This window comes from Giraffa tippelskirchi, chromosome 10 (assembly GCF_054371585.1).
Source record: "Giraffa tippelskirchi isolate mGirTip1 chromosome 10, T2T-mGirTip1v1.2.pri, whole genome shotgun sequence".
Classification (NCBI taxonomy): domain Eukaryota; kingdom Metazoa; phylum Chordata; class Mammalia; order Artiodactyla; family Giraffidae; genus Giraffa; species Giraffa tippelskirchi.
In genome coordinates this window covers 71091080-71109771 of record NC_137284.1, presented here as the reverse complement: position 1 = coordinate 71109771, position 18692 = coordinate 71091080, and the positions used below count along the sequence as shown (strand labels likewise).

Sequence of the window (18692 nt, the reverse complement as noted above, 5' to 3'; positions counted from 1 at the left end):
GTGATGCTTCCTAAGGCCCACTTGACTTCCATTCTAGGATGTCTGGCTCTAGGTGAGTGATCACACCATGGCGTGGTTATCATGATCTGTAATTCTCGATATCTAGATCTGTGATTCTCAAATATCATTGGGAAGACCAGTTTTCTCTTTCATGATGAAGTTTTTGCCCACCATAATGATATAATTAAGGAAGGATAAAATAAAGTGACGTGAAGTCACTCAGTCGTGTCTGACTCTTTGCGATCCCGTGTCCATGGGATTCTCCAGGCAAGAATATTGGAGTGGGTTGCCATTACCTTCTCCAGAGGATCTTCCCAACACAGGGATCGTACCCAGGTCTCCCTCACTGCAGGCAGACTCTACTGTTTGAGCCACCAGGGGCTCCCTGAAGAATAAAATAGTCATATTTTAAAGAAAACTACATTTATTCAGTTTACGGAATCATCGTTTGTTCTGTGATTGTATCTTTCTTATATTTTTTGTTTTTAAAGTGTTATTTCTTTTATATAATGATGGCATATGGAGAGGACTTTGTTTATTTTTATATTCATTAATTTTTAATTGATTGATGATTGCTTTACAATATTGGTTTGATTTCTGTCATACATCAATATAAATTAACCATAGGTGTACATATGTCCCCTCCCTTTTTAATCTCCCTTCCGCCTCCCACCCCATCCCACACTCTAGATTGTTACAGAGCCCCAGTTTGCGTTCCCTGAGTCCTACAGCAAATTCCCATTGGCTATCTATTTACACAGAGAAGGCAATGGCATATGTCAGTGTATATGCTTCCATGTTACTCTCTCCATTCATCTTGTTTGTTTGTTTTTAAAATCTCCTTATTTTACATAATAGAAATTTTGGAACCCCATGTTAGTTTCCTCTATTGCTCAGGATAGGGTTTATGTCACAGTAATACATTAACCCTCAAGTCTGAATGACATAAGAATAAAGTTCAATAAAGTTCATTGTTTGTTCACTCTCCATACTAACTTTGCAAGTCCAGCTTTCCAAATAATCACTCAGGACCCAGTCTGACCTTCTGGCATCCTGACATGTGGTGTCCTTGGTAACCGCAAGAGGTAAGAAAGAGCTGGAGGTTCATGCATTGACCTTTAAATGTTTTCACCTGGAAATGACCCGTGTCACTTCCATTTACACTCTAATGTCTGGAAATATTCAATGGTACCACTTAAATTTAAGGGAGCTGAGACATGGTAGGAGCAAGGGCACATAGATGATTGGTAAATATCTACCCCACTACTCAAAATATTTTTGAAATTGTATTTGTCTCAGAAAGTAAAAATTCTGGTACCCACTCATTTAGAGAAACTTTGAAATGATTAGCGATCTGTGAACACCAGTTAATAAGACATAAATAATATTTTAATTAATTACATTTTAGGTCCTTTCTTGGATTTTATTTGAATGGCAAATGATTTGCTCGAATAGTGTTCCCTGAGCACTATTTTATATATGGGCTCTGATTTTCCCTAGAAGAATCTAGCCTACTGATGGTTAATAGTTGCTAATCTTTAGAAAAACATTCCTGAAAGGCAAGCGCAAACATCTTTATGGACAGTGCAGTTATGATTGGCACTCTTAGGAGTAGAGTCTCATTTCCTCTTTCACTGTATGCACCTCCTCCAGGGATCCCATTGGAACCAAAGAAATATCAACAGGGTGTGGACAAATGAATACTATCTTAGGAGAGGGAGTTATTTTATCCAACTTCTTAAATCATTTGCTTTCCTTCTGTTAATTTCTATATTTCAGCTTTTAGTAGGATCATTCTGGGTAGTGAAAATATACAGAGGAACACTTTTATGTGGTTCTATTTATTGGCAGTTTATATTTTATTAAATATTATGACTAGTACCTAAGTTATGGAGCACAACATTTTCCTTCCCTTGAACTTCACATACAAAGTTCTCTCCATAAGTGTACAACATTTGGCACGATGGAAAGCAGGATCCAAAATCTACATCATCGGACATCTGTTTTTTGCTCTTTTTTTTTTTTTTTTTAAATGGGGAACAGAAAAAACTATGATGGAGGGATGGAATTACACATTAATGTTTTTGTAAAGAGAAAGTGAATTCTAGGAAATGTAACTGTATTTAAAATGTTACATAAAGGAAATAAAAAACTAGAGTTTGCTTGTAATCTACAGAAATGTGGGATGTATAACTATGCTGTTAATCAAGAGAAAAGTCAAGATCTGTGCTTTCTTTGCTGGAGATGTCCTATGGTTCCCTGTCATTCTCTGATCATAGAGTAGAGGTTTCACTTTTGGCCAAGAATAATTTCTTTTTAGGAGCAATTCTGTAAATTTTGCTTGGAAATTTTGAAGGCATTTTGAGTATTTCTTCTTTCTTCCTGACTTGCCATTCTTGGAAAAGAATTACAAGCAATTATCTGAAAAATTATATTATATGTATGTGTACACACACACTATATACACAGGACTCCTGTGGTGACTCATGGTAAAGAATCTGCCTGCAATGTAGGAAACCCAGGTTCAATCCCTGGGTGGGGAATATCCCCTGGATATAGGAATGGCTGCCCATTCCAGTATTCTTGCCTGGAGAATTCCATGAACAGAGGAGCCTGGTGGGCTACAGTCCATGGGGATCTCAGAGAGTCGAACACAACTGAGTGACTAAAACTTTCACTTCACTGTTCATATTATACACACGCACACGCACAATTTTAATCTTTGTTTTTTTTAAAGAGTCCCTTTAAAATTCTGTATCATTTAGACTTTGCTGTGTAACAAACCTCTTAAAAGTCTTAATGGCTTTAAATAACAACCAGCACTTAATTTGCTCAAAATTTTGAGGATCAAAAATTTTTATCTGAGCTCAGTTGGACAGTTCTACTTCTGGCCTTACCTAGAGCCCTTGTGCAACTCTAGTCAGCTGGTGGGTGACTAAGAACTGGTTGTTCTAGGCCGCCTCACCTGGGACAGCTTGTCTCTGTCTCTGTTGCTGTGTGATTTCATCTTCTAATAGGCTCCCTGACATTCTTCAAATAGTGATAGAAGTATTCCCAGGAGTATTTAGAGAATAAACATCAGTGTGCATGGGTGTTCAAAGCTCGCATCGTGTTTCCTAATGTCCCATTGTCTAAAGCGAATCATATGACCAAGCTGGGGAAGAGAGCACCACCTATGGGAGTGGATACATGGAAGGAAGGCAAAAATTTTTGGAGGTCATTAGGGAAACAATCCAACTATAGCCTCATAAAGGGAAAAACAACAACAACAAAAGTAAATCCTGAGATAATTAGGTTTTCAAATAATTGCAAATTTGGTATTGTTCAGAAGTTTTTTATCCTATAAATCTCTATTAATAGTTTGTCAAGTTAATAAAAGATATAATAGATATATGTGGAATCTAAATTCCAAATCAAAATTATGTCTTTAGTTTTTGTTACTAAGAAAAATTGAGTTGTTCTGAGAAAAAATTGGAACAAAAATCCTGGATTTGCCAGATGGAATTGTGTACTCTTAGGCAAGTAACAATCTCCCCAAGGCATAAAATGGAAATTAAAACTACCTTCTCTTTCTTTTACTAAGGTTTATATGTCATAATGAATGTGAAAGAACTTTTAGCATAAACTATAAAACAATCTATTACTCAGAGGGGGAAAATCTTCTTTGCTATGAAAGGCATAGTGAGTTAATCCTTTTGTAATACAAATACCTCTCATCCTAGGGAGATATTTTCAGTTAATTTTCTCATGGTTGGGCTTTTAAAATTATAAACATAGAGTTATCAGTTGAAGACTTTTCATTCATCTTCTTTTAATTGAGATACAGCTATTCCATTTCTTTGATTTTGCATTAATGCCATTCATACTTATCTATGTAATCTATGTCTTGATTTAAAATATTAAATAGCATCCCTCTTATAGGATTTCCACCTGTAAAATATTCTAATTCTAGATTTGCAATTTTTCAATTCCAGTTTACTGAAAGATTTATTTTTTCCATACTTTAAAATAACATGGCATTTATCAAAGTAACTTAAATGTATACAACAAAGAATATTATATCTACTCCCATATTGTTCAATGTTTGCCTAAACTTTAATAAGATGTTTAATCTCCTAAAATATTTTTTTCTCAGTTTTTTAAAAGCCTTTCAAGATTTAAATACAGAGCAAGAACAGATATGTTCTATCTAATGTAAAGGGAAAAAGCAACAAATATTGAATCATTTCCACTAGTAGCAAAATTATTTCACAGAAATAACTTTCTCCTAAATGAAACTTAATTTATAAACAGAAGCAATTTTAAATGTAGTTTTATTTAGAAAACTTACATAGTTGCCTATAAAATATGTATATGTATAACCGATATGTTATTTGTAGATACTGCTCCTTTGTTTATGTCACCCAATCAATATCAGTTCAGTCATTCAGTGGTGTCTGACTCTTTGCAACCCCATGGACTACAGCACACCAGGCTTCCCTGTCCATTGCCAACTCCCGGAGCTTGCTCAAACTCATGTCCCAATCAATATACCTGCCACATATTCTACAACAGGCTATACATGTGATTGTAAATATTTGAAATAATGATTAGATTCCCTTTTAGAAAAAAAATAATATATGCTAAATCCTTAAATATCACTCAGGACTCGAATTTTCCAATCTGGAGGAACAGCTCTGAAATCTCCAAAGAAATTGCACTTTTATGTTTATGTCTCCCACATGGCAATGCCTGTACAGGTAGGAGACATCTATTATCCCCTTTGAATTCCATCTGGCCAAAGAGGAAGAAGAAGGATAAAGAGAAAAGAGGCTTATCCTGCAAAGTAATTCCATATTAGCACTTAGGTATTAAAGAAAATTGTTTTATGTTCAATAAAAGTGGAGACACTGGGACAAAGTTAAGCTTTAAATATTTTAATTATGTGCTTAGTCACTCAGTCTGTCTGACTCTTTGCGACCCCATGGATTGTAGCCTGCCAGACTCCACTGTCCATGGGGATTCTCCAGGCAAGAATACTGGAGTGGGTTTCCATGCCCTCCTCCAGGGGATCTTCCCAATCCAGGGATTGAACCCAGGTCTCCTGCATTGCAATGGATTCATTTAATGTCTGAGCCACCAGAAAAGCCCAATGCTGTTTTGTGTAACAGTTATCACTGTAGTAAACATCCAGCTTCTAATTTACACCTTCACATGTACAACATATTCTCCTATACTGTTCTCAATCAACAGCTAATAATCCTCAATTGGCAGAGTCACTTGGAATACTTTGAAGAGCTAGTCAGTCTAAAGACCCTCTTGTCCCAAGGTATTTTTAAGTTTGACAAGCTTATTCTGGCTTTTTCATCCATCCAGACACACTTGGAAAAAACTCATGCCAAAGTTTTAATATCTCACAGTGGGATGGAGAGGGAAGGCAGTTGCATAAAACTACAGGAGTGTCACAAATGGACATATTTCTAGAGTCAAGCCTGCCAGATAAAGAAAGAATGAGAGCTCCTTCCATGCCACAAAATCATTTTACAAAGCTAATCAAAGGTGCGATGTTGCAGATTTGTAAGCTAACTGACTGGAATAAACAGACTGAATTCATGATTCCACTGCCAAGATAAATGGAAAAATCCCACCTAGTTGGATCACATTCCGTTAGTGGAAATGAGAGGGATTATGTTTTGTTTGTTACTCATAAATCATTAAATGGCTCATTGCCAAGTGTTTTCCAAATGACTATGAAGGAGAATTTTTCCTGGGCCAAGTAAATAGTGGTTTTGTCTTTTACTCAGCATTTTACACAACCTTTCTCCTTTGTAGATTAATTTCTATACATTTATATGAGTACTTTTAGTTATTTAGCTAATAAGTTATGTCTGCAAGATCAGACATATTATCTATTCAAGGTAACCTTGTGTAGTCAGTGATTTTAGGTATTTCCTCATATCTTTAGAGTAGTTTTTAACGGTCATCTAGAGTAACAGTTAGATGTTTCTTTTGCTTACACCATGGTATGACTGCTATTTTGAGAGATTAAATATGATTGGGCTCTGACCAGAAAAATGGGGGGGGGTAGAGAATAGGGTGAATGAGTTGATGATGGAATATAAAATTAGCTTTAATTTTGGGAATTTCCTCAATAAGGAAACAATTAATTTATATTTAATCAGCAAATCAACAGTAACATTTTGAAACGTATCATGTGTTGCAACACAGATCATCATTTAAAGTGTAATGTTAAAGAAAAACATCTTCTGCTGTGAAAGATTACTCCTTTTTCACATTATCCTTGCAGTCATATAATTTTTTTTTCATATAATGTAAAGTCTTACTAAGAAGTTCCTGAAAATTTTGAGGAGCTGATTCAATTTTTGTGTTGGTATGTTCAACTTTAAAGAGATGGTCTGTTATCTAAATATGTATATACAGCATTGTATATGTTCCATGACATCTGTAAAAGAATAAACACAAGTCTAATAAAGGACAATTTCTAGACAATTTGGCTATAGGAGACTTTTTACAAGTTAATCTCCCTGTTTCTAAGAGTCTTCATGACAACCTCAGAAATATAGTCAATTTAGGATGGATTTTAACTTCATTTCTCTCTAGCACTTTTAAGTTTTATGCAAGACAGTTTTTTTCCATTTTTAAAATTTTTCCAGTTATTGAAATTACTGAATACTTTTGTGTCAGTATATATTCTTATGACAGTAGCAATTGCCATTACAAGTTCTCAGAATAATTTTGGAGACAGCCCCTAAATCTAATAAAAGTGCAGTAAGGGCTCACATATATTCTAATATTAAACTTGGTAGTCAAAAAATAATCAGAATATTTAATTAGATTGAATCTTAAGAATTGCTAGTGTTCTACTGTTATAAGAATGATGAGTTTCTGTGTTTCAATCAAATATTTATATTTGATAAATTTCACAAAATTAGACTGTGGCTAGGGAAGAGGTCATTTCTTATAATAGTATGCACCGGTTGTGATATGTTGCTATTGTTAAACCTTAAGCCAGAGATTAGACAAGATGTTGAGAACAAAGGCCATCATTCTAGTTGATCTTAATAGTTGAAACAAGGTAAGTACCAGCAGTGGATCAGAATACACAAATTCCATGTATTCAAGAACTGCTGTTTAGGAAATTTTTAACACAGTAATGGAGAAAAGTGCCTAATTTAGTTTAGATATTTCCACTCAGATTTTCTGAAGTCTTTTGTTCATGATCTACTGAGGTGACAGGATTTCACTTCAAATAACTAAAAGACATATCCATTTTTTTTTAATCTTGTGTAGAAATAGGATTAGGAGTAGTGAAATTTTACTGTAAATTATCACTCATAAATGATAATTTGAATTGAATTCCATCTTGTTTGATAGAAAGAGGTATAACTGTTAGCATTTAGTACTACTACAACATTTCTAAAGGGTCAAAATAAAAGTAATAATTCCTCTAAGAATTTTGCTCATCGTGTGAATTATTACTCTGGCTGCATTTTGGGAAAGGAGAATGTAATACATATGATTGACTTGTAATAGTACCCATTGCATTACTGTTTATTATGGAGAATTTCATTTGTTTCCTAAAAAAGAGTTTATTTCTTGTTCAATATATTATTTGCCCATGGCTACCAATGGCTAATGTGTATGCAGTTTGTCCAAAGACATGTGAAATAGTAAATGTTTTATGACTACATTAGCGAGCCTGGTTCTCAGGCATTCTAAGGACAAAAAAAAAAAAAGGCTTTGAAACTGAAAATTATAGAGGCCAGGAAGTGATTTCCTGGTCATAAACATTTTAAAATAGAGGAGAAAGGTAAGAGGCAGTCCTCTATGCAGGAATTCAGTCTTAAGTCATGGAATGTGTCCTAACTCCCTTCACCCTCCAATCCCACCCCCCCCAAAACACACACACATATGCATGCACACTACCTCCCAACCCCATGTTGCACTGCTGTAGAAACAGCAGAGTCAACTGGCAGCTCCCATGAACTTCTTGGAAACAGCCAAGGGATTCCTTCTCTTAATCAGATACAAATCTATTCAGGCAAGAAGAGTAAGAAAGCTTTCTTTTCCCCCATTTTTCATCCCTACCTTAGAGAGAAATCTGGGCTCTAATTCTACAGTTCATCTACTGACTTTGCCACTGAATTACTTGGATATATCTTACTAGAGTCTGTTTACATTAGGTTTACTAGATCAGCTGCCATGATCAATTTAATCACACAGGTGTGATTAAATTTCCAAATTGTATTTATACAATTACTCCTTTGCATGCTTTCACATGTTAAAGATGTGAATAAATATTTGTTAGACAGTGTCTACAGTATTTCAAGTGTTCATATACAAATAGAAACAGTTGGAATATTAAATCTACAAATTCCAGATGTTTAGAGACATCTAGATATGTCACTGAAATATTTATTTTCATCCAGATGTTATGTGTTATGATTGTTTCTTCAAAAGACAGACATTTATGGTATTCTATAAATATGGGTAATAGCATCATGTAGATTCTACTTTCTATCAACATTTTGCCTCAGGCCATTTTAGGAAATTGTATGACAATTCAGATACATATTTCATTTGTATTCTCCTTATGTATTGTGAACCCTCAAATGAACTTATACATAGAAGGCCATATGTGAATGACTGAATAAATTAAAGAGATAAAATGAATGTTTAACAAATACCAAGAATGATTCTCACTTACAGCATTTTTATTAAAGAGAAAAATTAGATTTCTAGATTCTGAAATACATCATTTAAGCAAATTAGTGACAATAAGGTTCTCTGAGCTTTTTCTTTACTAATATGTGAATAAATGTTTTTATATTTATTTATATAGTAGTTTGATCATGCAGGCAATGTGAATACAAAATACTTTGTTAACTAAGGGATAAAAAGTGAGATTTCATAATAATCAGATATTCTGAAAAGTAAGGTTTATAACTGAGTACCTTAAATGTTTACAACATTATAGGCTATTATTTCATTTGTTATTTTTTATTATGCAGATTTTGTTGAAAAAATATTATCTTCATGCAGTCATTAAGAGTCTACAAGTCTAGTTCATATTGTTTTAATTTCATGAAAAATAGTATTTTTTCATTACTCAGATTCTTGTGGGAGAAATTTTTATCTGATTTGTTCATCATACTATGTGACAAAATATACTTTATATGGAATCTTGCCTTAGAGCCAAACTTTAAAAAAGGAAATAATAAAAAATTAATTAACCAGCATTTCCAGAGAAATTGCAGATATGAGATAGATTGACTTTAAGCCCAAATAAAACAATAAAAGTTTGCAAAATTTATATATCATACTCCAAGATGGGCAGATTTGTTTTAGTTGTATGCAAAATATTTGATGATACAGTGTCCCAGCTCCTAAGGTACTATTCTAGGTTACTAGGATAAAAAAAGCAGAGGCACACAGAATGCCAGTAGCAATAACATCATGAGATTCCCAGAGGAAGGAAATCATTTTCTATAATAATTGTATGGCAACAAAGCAGTGTGCGACATTGAATGTAGGGGTAGAGTTCATGCCATCTTCTGGACCATTCAGGGAATCTCTTATTAGGGAATTACCAATGACACCAACTACAACTGCAAGCAATTTAAGGATATGCTGTAAAAGGTGAAACTAATCTTTATGCATCTCAGTATATGCCAAAGGCCTCACATACAGTCAGCAAACTGCCGTTTAGGGCTGGAATTATTTCTTATTTATTTGTATACATTCCTTGGTCTAACCTCTCTTACCTATTACTAAGCATGCAGTAATACTGAGTGTATGAATGAGTGAATAAATAGAGATTCCAAATCACCAAGAAAGCATGAGATTAGTTTAACTGTACTTAGTTTATAAATACAGATTTTTATATGAAACAAACTTGTAAACTTTAATCAAAGTAATTTTCTTATTTTAAAAATTGTCAAGCATTTGAATGATTATTCTTTAGCTGTCTTACAAAAGTATTTTTTTAATCCAGCCAACAAAGCTGGATTATTAAGTGATAATAAATTAAACTATAAAGCTTCTTTATTTATAAAACCATGGTGTTATTATTCTAGTGGCAATATTGACCTAATTTGAAATTACTTTTATAGATTTGTTTTTAATACTGTGATGGTTGTGGAAAAATGTATGCTTTTCCCCCACATCTTCCTCTCCTTATTTTAGTTTGTCCCAATATTTCATAGTATGTTTGAAAATACATCTGGACACACCGACTACTGAATTTCTGTACTTTTTCTTCACAATTTATAGGGTGTACTCATCACTGCATGTCTTGCTGTGTTTTGTTCCATTACTAAATTCTTGAAGTTCCCATGTGAAATATGTAGCCTGATCCCTTGAGAAAACATGTAAAGGTGTTAGAATTATTAGATTTATCATATAATCATCAGATGCTTTCACCTATATGCATATATCTGTAAACCACATATATGTATGGATGTGTGTCTGTGCTCAGTTAGTCATGTTTGACTCTTTTGTGACCTCATGGATTGTAGTCCACCAGGCTCCTCTCTACATGGGATTCTCCAGGCAAAAATACTGGAGTGGATAGCCATTTCCTCCTCCAAGGGATCTTCCCAATCCAGAGATCGAACCCATTACTCTTGCGTCTCTCACATTGGCAGAATTCTTTACCACTGAGCCACTTGGGAAGCCCTTTATGAATGGTTACATAACTACTATTGAAGCTAATAATGAAGTCTTTCATTACACTGTAAGAAAATGAAATGGCAAAATTTCACATGGTGGACACAGAAAACAACACAAAATAGCCTACACTGTTTCTAAAATCCATACCATCTTCTTACATTTTTCTCATGTAGAATTGCACATAACAGGTTTTATACTGGTATTACAGAATTACTGCACCCCTTCTCCTAAAAAAGGAAATAAGTGTAGATTTAACATAATCTATTCCCCCCATTTTCTGCCAAGATTATTTTGGCTGGATGTTTCACTCTTAAGTGACAATGATGATGATGTGTTTCTTCCATCTGGATTTGTCCATGGAGAAAATGTCTCTATGGAGAATCTTGAAAGGCTCATTATTCCAACAGTGCAAATATGAAAATTGAGGCAGAGAGAAGTATAATTTTCTCAAATTCACACAGAAGGGAAGCCAGAAGTAGAGCCCAATTCATGTGGAAAAGATCTAATGAAACATGCAATGTCAAGCTTACAGTGGTAATTAAATTGAGTAGTATAATTACCTAATTACGGTACAGGAAGATAGTGTCATACTTACAAACCTAATTACGTTGAGTAGGAGAATTGCCTGAATGATACTAATCATATGGATGGCATTCACATACTTTATATGCTCTACTTTTCTAACCTAAAGGCTTAAAAGTATGAGTTTGAAATAGAACAGGAACAAAACAAAATCAATTTGAAGCCAAACCAACCCCAGGTTTAAATTCTGGCACCACATTTACCTATCTTTGTGTTCTTAGGCAAGTCGTTTAACCTTTAAGTCTCAACTTCCTCATCTATAAAAAATCGTGTTTGGAAAGTGCATATGTAGCACCTATCAATTACTTAGCCCTAAGTAGATATGTGATTAAAAATCATAACTTATCATTTGGTAATTAAGTAACAATAATACAAGAATACCAATCCACTTGTTTTTAATCAATCTATTTTAGTACAAATTCTGAGTTTCTACATTTTCTTATTTTTTTATAATTAAGTGGATTAATATATGTATGCTGCTGCTGCTAAGTTGCTTCAGTCGTGTCCGACTCTGTGCGACCGCATAGATGGCAGCCCACCAGGCTCCACCATCCCTGGGATTCTCCAGGCAAGAACACTGGAGTGGGTTGCCATTTCCTTCTCCAATGCATGAAAGTTAAAAGTGAAAGTGAAGTCGCTCAGTTGTGTCCGACTCTTAGCGACCCTATGGACTGCAGCCCACCAGGCTCCTCTGTCCATGGGATTCTCCAGGCAACAGTACTGGAGTGGGGTGCCATTGCTTTCTCCGAATATATGTATGGGTAATGTATAATACAAGGTTTCAGTTATAGTCTGATAGAACAATGAAAATGCAGAGTTGAGAAATGACAGGGTTTAAAGATTTTTTTTGTGCCAGCAGCTGAGAAAACTGTACTAATTTTGATGGAGTATTGTGATTTATTGTGATTTGAAGACCACTGAAATAAATACATCTTTAGAAATATAGTATCTTTCTCTTTAGCTTCTCTTAGTACTTCGAATTTACAGAAATTGAGATTGTTTATAAAATGAAAATGGAGAATATTCAAAATATTCCTGGAGTAGAATAAAACAGAACTATCTATGTCAAATATGAAGACTTCCTATGAAATTATAATTATTAAGATGATGTTTTTGTCAAAAGGAGAGAACAACTGAGTGCATCAATAAAGCTATGGATGCACGGAAACTTGACATATGACAGAGTTGAAAACAATAATTTCTGGGAAAAGGTGGATTATTTGTTAAATGGTCTTGGAACAACTTATTATACAAATGCTGCTGCTGCTGCTGCTAAGTCACCTCAGCCGTGTCCGACTCTGTGCGACCCCATAGATGGCAGCCCACCAGGCTCCGCCGTCCCTGGGGTTCTCCAGGCAAGAACACTGGAGTGGGTTGCCAGTTCCTTCTCCAGTGCATGAAAGGGAAAAGTGAAAGTGAAGTCGCTCAGTCGTGTCCGACTCTTAGCGACCCCATGGACTGCAGCCTACCAGGCTCCTCCGCCCATGGGATTTTCCAGGCAAGAGTACTGGAGTGGGGTGCCATTATACAACTAGAATAAAGTAAATTTAGAAATTTTCTTTGCAGTATACACTAAAATCAATAGTCAGAGTTAAGCACTTCGATTTGAAATGCAAACTTTAAAACTTTTTAAAAGAAGACATAGAAGAGTATCTTAATGGTCTCGGAAGAAAGATTTTTAATGAAGACATGAAAAAGATAGTCATAACAGAAACATTTGATAAATTTGAATATAATAAATTTTAGAGTTTCTGATCATCAAAAGATACCTAAAAGATATCAAAAGATACCCAAGGAAAGGGAAAGGACGCACCATAAGCTGATAGATTGTAACAACAGCCATATAACCCCAAAGCATTAAATTAGCGTCCAGAACATATTTTATGAGTCCATAAGGAATGCAACTGAACAACAAAATAAGGAATGAAATTAAATCAAAAAACATTCACTGCAACCCAAAGATGTGGAGGCATTTCACAAAATAAGAAATACAAATGGATCATAAATGCTTAAAGATGCTTTACCTTATTAGTAATCAGGAAACGGAAAATTTGAACATGGTGAGATAACATTTATGGTCATTATATTGGAAAAAAAATTACTTATAAATCCAAATAGTGACACTAAGATGTGGATCAATAAGAAGTCTTACACTCTGGACTGTGAAAATTGATGAAACTTTAGAAAATTATTTTTCTATATTATCACGTTAAATTCAACGTTCATACACCCTGTGGCCCACTGATGGCAACTCCTGGATGTATACTCAGAGAAGTTCTATCACACATTTATCACAGCACAACTGCAGGAATATTTATAACAGCATCAATTACAAAAGAAAAAACAAAATAGTTCAAGTATCTGTGAACATGGGAATGGGTGGGTACACAGTGATATTCACACAATCATATACAATCATAAAAAGAGAATGCCATGCCTTGAATCAACATGGATTAGGTGAGAAACCTAGAGTTAATGGTGTGTATAGAATAGATAAACAACAAGGTCCTACTGTATAGCACAGGGAACTATATTCAATATGTGATAAACTATAATGGAAAAGCGGAGAAGGCAATGGCACCCCACTCCAGTACTCTTGCGTGGAAAATCCCATGGACGGAGGAGCCTGGTAGGCTACAGTCCATGGGGTCGCTGACAGTCGGACATGACTGAGCGACTTCACTTTCACTTTTCTCTTTCATGCACTGGAGAAGGAAATGGCAACCCACTCCAGTGTTCTTGCCTGGAGAATCCCAGGGATGGCGGAGCCTGGTGGGCTGCCGTCTATGGGGTCGCACAGAGTTGGACACGACTGAAGCGACTTAGCAGCAGCAGCAGCAGCAGCATAATGGAAAAGAATATGAAAAAGAATGTGTAACTGAGTCACTTTGCTATATAGCAGTAAAAACACAACACTGTAAAACAGCTATACTTCAATAAAAAGAAGAAACCAAATAAAATGGGACAATATTAAAAAAAGAAAAAACATGTCTTATAGTTAAAAGCATTCCATTTTGATAAACCTAAAAGACAAGAAGAATAAAACAGTACTTTATAGGGTCCATGTGGTGAAACAAGCTGTTGTCTCTGTTTATTTGTTTCAAATAAAGGCTTGTGCTCCGTGTGCTCAGCTGTGGCAGACTGTTTGCAACCCTTTTCACTGTAGCCCACCAGGCTCCTCTGTCCGTGGGGTATCCCAGTCAGGAATACTGGACTGGGCTGCCATTTCCTCCTCCAGGGGATCTTGCTGACCCAGGGATCAAACCCACATTCTGTGTCTCTTGCATTGCAGGCAGATTCTATACCCACTGAGCCACCAAGGAAGCCCAAATAAAGGCTTAGGGATGATAAACACAAAATTCAAGCTTGTGGTAACTTGGAGTGGAGTAGGCAGAGAAATGCAGTGTAAAAGGAACACTGAGTACTTAGTTTAATAAGAATATACAAAGATGAGAAGTGCAATAGGAAAGGAACTAATTTCCTCCTAAACAAGAAAATGAAATGATGCCATTATTATGGCTGTGGCCATGGATATTCATTTAATGCATACGTACAATTTTTGTTTTATTATGTGCATGCATGCTAAATCACTTCTGTCATATATTAGGTAACTTCAATTAAGATTTTAGAAGGAAAATATATTTCTACAAAGCTGATGTGATTAACATAATATACAAACTCAGTATTAGCATTTAACAAGTATTAGTGAAAATTTTGGACAACAAGGAGATCAAACCAGTCAATCCTAAAGGAAATCAACCCTGAATATTCATTGGAAGGACTGATGCTGAAGCTGAAACTCCAATACTTTGGCCACCTGATGTGAAGAACTGACTCACTGGAAAAAAGACCCTGATGCTGGGCAAGATTGAGGGCAGGAGGAGAAGGGGGCAACAGAGGATGAGATGGTTGGGTGGCATCATTGACTCAATGGACATGAGTTTGAGCAAGCTCTGGGAGATGTTGAAGGACAGGGAAGCCTGGCATGCTACAGTCCATGGGGTCACAGAGTCAAACACGACTGAGCAACTAAACACCAATACCAGGAAAAATTTTTGATCTTGTTTTGAGGAAATCGGAATCACATATTTGTAATGTAAAATCGAAGTATTAAGAGCAGAGAAAAAGCATAGTTCAAAAGAAGATGGACTCACCCTGAGGTGAAATGGCCAAATAAAGCTCTGTGAGTGCAGCAGTGGACTGCAGGGGCACAGAACGACGTTCCAGATGGAGCTTCATCAGCTCCCTGAGTGTGTTTTAGATTGGTCCAGGAATTGACAGGAAGGGGAGGGGGCAAAGTGGGTGTTGTTTGACCAAGACACGTACTGAATGGTACTTCTAATTCACAGAAACTCTTTATAAACTAAATACCTTTGAACAACCTAAAATGATACCATACTTTCCCACCTATATTTTTACATGGTGTGTCACAAAATGGGCTTCCAAGGTGGGCTAGTAGTAAAGAACCTGCCTGCCAGTGCAGGAGATGTAAATGATGGGATTTTGATCCCTGAGTGGGGAAGATCTCCTGGAGGAGGAAATGGCAACACACTCCAGTATTCTTGCCTGAAGGAGCCCATGGACAGAGGAGCTTGCAGGGCTATGGTCCTTTGGGTCACACAGAGTTGGACTTTGTTGTTTCAAACTTTGTTGTTTCAGTCACTCAGTCGTGTCCGACCCTGCGATCCCATAGACTGCAGTTCGCCAGGCTTCCCTGTCCTTCACCATCTCCCGGAGCTTGCTCAAACTCATGTCAGTTGAGTCAGTGATGCCATCCAACCATCTCGTCCTCTGTTGTCCGCTTCTCCTTCTGCCTTCAATCTTTCCCAGCATCAGGGTCTTTTGAAGCGACTTAGCTCATGTCATAAAATACAAAATACAGGTCTTGGTACCTTCTGAATGTTTTCAAATTATTATGAACACGGGCCCTGACTAAATTCAATGGTGACTTATTTTCATATTCATTCCTTCACAGTGTATTTGTAAAAGCTTTTGAAAAGCCATTTTTTTCATTGATGACCAAAATGGAAGAAAAAAAATTGTCCATTTCACTTTCTTTCTTTGTTTCACTTGTTCCCTTTCTTTGTTAAAGGTGAAAGTGTGGTTCCAGAACAGGCGAATGAAGTGGAAGAGGGTAAAAGGAGGACAGCAAGGCGCTGCCGCTCGAGAAAAGGAACTGGTGAATGTGAAAAAGGGAACACTCCTCCCTTCAGAGCTCTCGGGAATCGGTGCAGCCACCCTCCAGCAAACAGGGGACTCGCTAGCAAACGAAGACAGCCGCGACAGTGACCACAGCTCTGAGCATGCACACTTATGATATAGACAGAGGGGATCAGCTCCATTCTCAGGAAAGAAATGTTGTGATGGCAAGCCTTACTCAAACATCGTTTACACAGAGAGAGGACTATGACCTTGATTTTTAATATTATTAAATTCAGGCATCCCGAGTCTGTTTTTCATGATTTATAGAGGGTTTACACTAAGTGCCACTTACAAAAGATGCTTCCACAGAGAAGATGGAGGTGAACTTGCTTTGAATATTCCAGATATGTTGGTCGTGTGTATGACAGTGAGCAGCCTTTGTGTTTGCTTTTGCTTGCACTGAAAATTAAATTGCTATCAAGAGCAAACTATGAAGCATTTGTATTGAAGGTGCCTCCAGAGTGAAGATGCAGAAGATGAACTGGCTTTGAACATTGCAGATGTCCGAGGTCATGTGTGTGACAATGGGCAGGTATTTGCTCTCGCTTGCACTGACAATTACATTACTATTCAAGAATAAACCATGAAACATTTTATCCCAAACAGCCACAGTGCCTGAAATCATTCTTAAGTGGGTTAAAAAAAAATGTATTTTAACTCTGTATATATTATAAGTCATTTTCCTGTCTTCACTACGTTTAGCAATGCATTCATATTAGCTGATGAAAATAGCCACTCATGATGACAAACAGAACCAGCTTCTTGTATTTTTATACATTTTGTCATCCCAGAAACAATCAGCACGTGCTTACTTGTGTTCAAGTAGAGAAAAATACGTTAGAGTCTGATAGGGAATATTCTTGTACCACAGACAAAACAAATCTTATGTTGCATTTTCTATCAACTGCTGCTAATACATTATTATAAAACTTACCTAGCTCCTCAATTCTTCCTATCTATAGCTTGGAAAAAAATTTAGGATCATAGGCAAATCAGTTACTTGCAGAAAGAGCTTTTGTATGACAGACATTGTCTGATTTTATTTCTATAAAATGTTAGCTGTTGTGAATATGATTTAATTAACAAGAAAAAGGGTTTCCCCCCCTGATTGGCGATGGTAATAGACAACTTGCAAAACAAAATTGATTCCTCAAGTTGGTAGAAGGCAAAATTCTGAATGTCTTCAAATTAAGTTCAGTAAAAACACATTTTTTCATATATCATGTATTCATGCAGAACAACAATTTTTGTATTTTGTAAAAAAAAAAAGTTAAATAAATGATCCTTTGTAAATAATTTTGGTCTTCCTACTGTGATTTCCTATATGTTTACAAGTTTTAATGTAAATACTTAAGAAACTCCCCAATTCGTGTGCACTTGTGTAAAAGCAGATGATCATAATTAGTGAATCATCTAAATTTTATTTCTGAAATTTTTTATTATGAAAAAATCCTTGTGTAGAGAATAGGCATATGGTAAGCCATTTCCCTGAATTGAAGAATATGCCAAATAGATTTCATTGTGTGTTTTATGAAATAAAAGGAGAAAAGTAATATTATTCACCACAATGAGAAAAACCAGTCATAGATTTTTAAGCTTATATATAATAGACATGAATTCATCCAATGATTTTTTTACACAAAAATATCCAGAGTTTTTCATGTGAAAATATGCTCCATAAGCTAATCCGAATTCTCAGCCCTAGAGGAAATTACCAATATAAGAATTCCAAGACTGACTTACTGTGCTTGGTATCATGCAGATTGTGCAAACATTGGATACCTACATCCTACTTAATAACTTTATGGCACTGTTCTTCATGTATCCCATATTTTAACCACAAATATTTGGAAATATCCAGCAGTTCCTCCTACCCCCTGATTAATTAGAAATAAAAATAAAGAAAACTAATCAGTAGAAATTTCCCAAAACCTTATTATTTGATTTCATTTGCTTTAGAAATGTGAGACTGATAAAAAATAGATTTGGTTGATTTTAATTTGCTTAGTCTAGTATAATATATACAGAGCATTCAAGAAATAAAATTATTTGTTTATATCACATTTTTCCCTTTGCATAATAAATTTTATCATAGCAGTTAACAATATTTCTAAATTAACTGGAGAGGGCAGGGCTCAGATTAACATCTTCCAGGCAGAAAACAGACACTCTTCTATCAATTACTTGAATGAATTACACATTATATTTGTACTGATGACATCTACTTGGGGGGATTG

At 35.6% G+C, this 18692-nt stretch overlaps 1 protein-coding gene across 1 annotated transcript in view; it reads left to right on the top strand.

Annotated features, from left to right (window-relative positions):
• The window catches only part of MEOX2 (mesenchyme homeobox 2), a 71139-nt gene extending 53391 nt beyond the window's left edge, over positions 1 to 17748 (top strand). Inside the window, exon 3 of the mRNA XM_081537642.1 lies at positions 16346 to 17748. Within this exon, the coding sequence (XP_081393768.1) occupies positions 16346 to 16570 (225 nt within the window). The 3' untranslated portion in view covers positions 16571 to 17748. The remainder of the gene's footprint in view (positions 1 to 16345) is intronic.
• The last annotated feature ends 944 nt before the right edge of the window (positions 17749 to 18692 follow it).